Raw genomic sequence first — 3,825 nt, 5'->3', positions numbered from 1 at the left:
ATATAAATACATATTATATAATTATCATGCTGCACAGGAAAAATCAACTCAAAAAGGGAAAAAAAATGAGAAAGGAAACAAAATGCAAGCAAACAACAAAAAAGGGTGAAAATGTTATGTTGTGATGCACATTCAGTTCCCATAGTCCTCTCTCTGGGTGTAGATGGCTCTCTTCATCACAAGAGCATTTGAAACTAGTAATGTTATCTCATTGTTGAAAAGAACCTTGAGTTGATTAGTTTTTTAATGATCATCTCTAACCTCACCTTTAATGGTCTCAAAAGTTTGTTTTTATTGTTCTATCATTTATGACCTCTTTGATGTTTTCTTGCCCCCCCCAAAAAAACCAAACTTGCCATTATCTTTTCCAGATAGTTCTACAGATAAGAAAACTGAGGCAAACAGGATTAAGTGATTCAACCAGGGTTGCACAGAAAGTAAGTGTCTGATGCCAGATTTGTAACTTAAGAAGATGAATCTACCTAACTCCAAACCTGGCACCTCTCCACTATGCCAGCTAGTTGACCTTTTGTTTCTATTAAATAGCTCTAGATTGTGAACAAGATAAAAATGTGATTTTGACTGAAGTTGTCAGTACTTCCTCAGCTATGAAATTGTTTTTATCCATGACATTAATTCTCCTCACAGAGTATTTACAGTGGTTAAGAGTATGATATAAAGGACAGCTAGATGGTACAGTGGATAGAGCACCAGCCTTGAAGCCAAGAGGACCTGAGTTCAAATCTAGTCTCAGACACTTACCACTGTCTTGCTGTGTGACCTTGGGCAAGTCATTTAACCCCAATTGCCTCAGCAAAAAAAAAAAATGATAATAATAATAAAGTAAGATATAGAGCAGTGGTTCTCAAACTTTTGTTTTCAGTATCTTTATCCATTAAAAATTATTCAGGATCTCTCCAAAGCGTTTTTGTTTATCTGGATTACATATTGGAAATAAAAACTATTTTTGAATTTGTAGACCTTCTAAAAGGGTTTCAGAGATCCCCAGGATTCTCTAGACCATACTTTGAGAACCACTGGTAGAGAGGGCTAGAATTGGATATTGGATACTGCAAAATGCAAATACCAACATTATATGCTGTCAAAAGTCATAGCTCACAGGAAAAATTCTTTCCCCTAGGACAGATGAAAGGATAGAGTCAATATTCTCATAGTACTGCCTACATCTTTGCCTTTCATCTTTTTATATTCCATATTGCATCACCATGTTTATCCAGAGTCACTACCATAGCAAACAGACATCCTTATGTGGGTTTTCTAATTACAGTAACTGGTGGATTTGGTAGCCAATTTTCTTCTTTATGATAGAAGGTCTACAGAATAATTATCATCACTTAGAAGGAGACCCTAAAATGGGGGCACTTGGAAGACAGGTGTGATGTAATGAAATAAGGCATGGGTGGAGTCCAAAGCTTCTTTTAAAAGCCTCCTAAGTGTTTCTCTCCTGCCAGTACTTCTAAAGGGCACAAAGGTAATTTTACCTTCTCTCCTACTCCCCAAAGACAGATTCCTACCTTCCTTTGAACTCAAACCACGTCTTCTGCTCTGATCCAGCCAGCACCATGACTGAAGATGATCTGTCTGCCCTGGTAGTGGATAATGGGTCAGGGATGTGCAAAGCAGGCTTTGGCGGGGATGATGCTCCCCGAGCTGTGTTCCCCTCTATCGTTGGAAGACCTAGACATCAGGGTGTCATGGTGGGGATGGGCCAGAAGGACAGCTATGTTGGAGATGAGGCTCAGAGCAAGAGAGGCATTCTCACACTGAAGTATCCCATCGAGCATGGGGTGGTCACCAATTGGGATGACATGGAGAAGATCTGGCATCATACATTCTATAATGAGCTGCGGGTAGCCCCCGATGAGCACCCCATCCTCCTCACGGAGGCACCCCTCAATCCCAAGCTCAACCGGGAGAAGATGACTCAGATCATGTTTGAGGCTTTCAACACTCCGGCCATGTACGTGGCTATCCAGGCCGTTCTGTCCCTCTACGCTTCCGGACGAACCACGGGCATAGTCATGGACTCTGGAGATGGAGTCACTCACACAGTGCCCATCTATGAAGGGTACGCCCTGCCCCATGCCATCTTGCGCCTGGATCTAGCAGGTCGGGACCTGACCAATTATCTCATGAAGATTCTCACCGAGCGTGGCTACAACTTTACCACTACAGCTGAGCGGGAAATAGTGCGCGATGTCAAGGAGAAATTGTGTTACGTGGCCTTGGATTTTGAGCAAGAGATGGTCAGCGCTTCCATGTCACCCTCATTGGAACGGAGCTACGAACTCCCCGACGGGCAGGTAATCACCATTGGGAATGAACGGTTCCGGTGCCCTGAAGCCATCTTCCAGCCGTCCTTCCTGGGCATTGAGTCCAGTGGGATCCATGAGACAACTTTCAATTCTATCCTGAAATGTGATGTGGACCTCCGCAAGGACCTCTACGCCAACACCGTGCTCTCGGGGGGCAGCACTATGTACCCCGGTATTGCCGACCGGATGCAGAAGGAAATCCTGGCCCTGGCGCCCAGCACTATGAAAATCAAAGTCATTGCTCCTCCAGAGCGTAAGTACTCAGTCTGGATCGGTGGTTCCATTCTGGCCAGCCTGTCTACCTTCCAACAGATGTGGATCAGCAAGCAGGAATATGATGAGTCTGGTCCGTCTATTGTTCATAGAAAGTGTTTCTGAATAAGCTTCTGGCTATTGGACGGTACTCCTTGTATTCCAACTCTAAATGAGCTTAGAACTACCCCTTTGGGCATTAAGATTGGAGGAAATGAGGGAAAGTGCTCACAATGGTGATGATCATTCCCCACCTATTTAATTCTTTATTTGAGGTAATTTATTCACTCTTCTAATGATTCCTCTAATTCCGGTCTGTTTCCTATACGGGAAACAGGTGAACACATCCACAATTTACAGTGACCGCGCTGAGGTGAGCATTGTAAAAGAGACAGATGATAGATCCTTTGAAAGAAGACTCCTGGGGCAGCTAGGTAGTACAATGGACAGAGCACGAGCCCTGAAGTCAGGAGGACATTTAACACTTCCTAGCTGTGTGACCCTGGGCAATGAAAAAAAAATAAAATAAAATAAAATGAATGCCTGGGGTCTAAATAACTCAAGAAACTAATATGACTAAGATAATGAAAAATATCATTTCAGTGGGTGGGACAGGATTGTAAAACATAAAAACAGATTTTTATTTTTTTGTTTTCTGTTAAGTATATAACTATACCCACTCATGTAACCTTTAGAATAACATGCTTCCCTAAACAAGAAAGGTCTTATTGACCTCATGTTTCCATCTTTGGAATCTTCAAATGAAGATAGAAAGAGGAATTGGCTAAAAACAAATTTGTATATCAATACTGAGGAAATAAAACATTATATTGCACTATGTAATGATTTATTTTGGCAGTTTACATTGCTAATATCTTTATTTTTAACTTTACCAGATTTGTCTTTTTTATAGGAAGCAAGTTTTAGACCTGAAAAGGAACTGAAAAGTCCTCTGGCCCAGCGGTTGGCAAACTATAACTTGAGGGTCAAATCCATTTTGCAGCTGTTTTTTTTTTGTTTGTTTGTTTTTTTGTAAAATTTGAATGCTATTATCTATCTGTCTATCTGTTTATCTATCTATCTATCTATCTATCTATCTATCTAACCATCTGTCCCTAGGGGGCTATAAGAAGCTTATCAAAAGAAGTATGGAAATATTTTATAAATAACTGTTAATTAATATTAAATTCTTATTGTTTTAAAAAAGATTTGAGAGCTAAAATGATTTTGCATTTTT

General features: G+C 40.7%; 1 protein-coding gene across 2 annotated transcripts; it reads left to right on the top strand.

Annotated features, from left to right (window-relative positions):
- Nucleotides 1-1,583: 1,583 nt before the first annotated feature.
- ACTBL2 (actin beta like 2) lies at nucleotides 1,584-2,714 on the top strand. Of its 2 annotated transcripts, XM_051990977.1 has the most exons (2): nucleotides 1,584-1,712; nucleotides 1,839-2,714. In XM_051990977.1, the coding sequence occupies exons 1-2, from the start codon at nucleotides 1,584-1,586 to the stop codon at nucleotides 2,712-2,714; spliced, it is 1,005 nt and encodes a 334-aa protein (XP_051846937.1). The 2 variants fall into 2 exon arrangements, with proteins under 2 accessions (XP_051846937.1, XP_051846930.1); XM_051990970.1 differs by having other exon boundaries at nucleotides 1,584-2,714.
- Nucleotides 2,715-3,825: the final 1,111 nt, after the last annotated feature.

This window comes from Antechinus flavipes, chromosome 1 (genome assembly GCF_016432865.1).
Source record: "Antechinus flavipes isolate AdamAnt ecotype Samford, QLD, Australia chromosome 1, AdamAnt_v2, whole genome shotgun sequence".
NCBI classification, from domain to species: domain Eukaryota; kingdom Metazoa; phylum Chordata; class Mammalia; order Dasyuromorphia; family Dasyuridae; genus Antechinus; species Antechinus flavipes.
The sequence above is the reverse complement of the archived record's forward strand: the minus strand, read 5'-3'. Positions and strand labels throughout refer to the sequence as shown.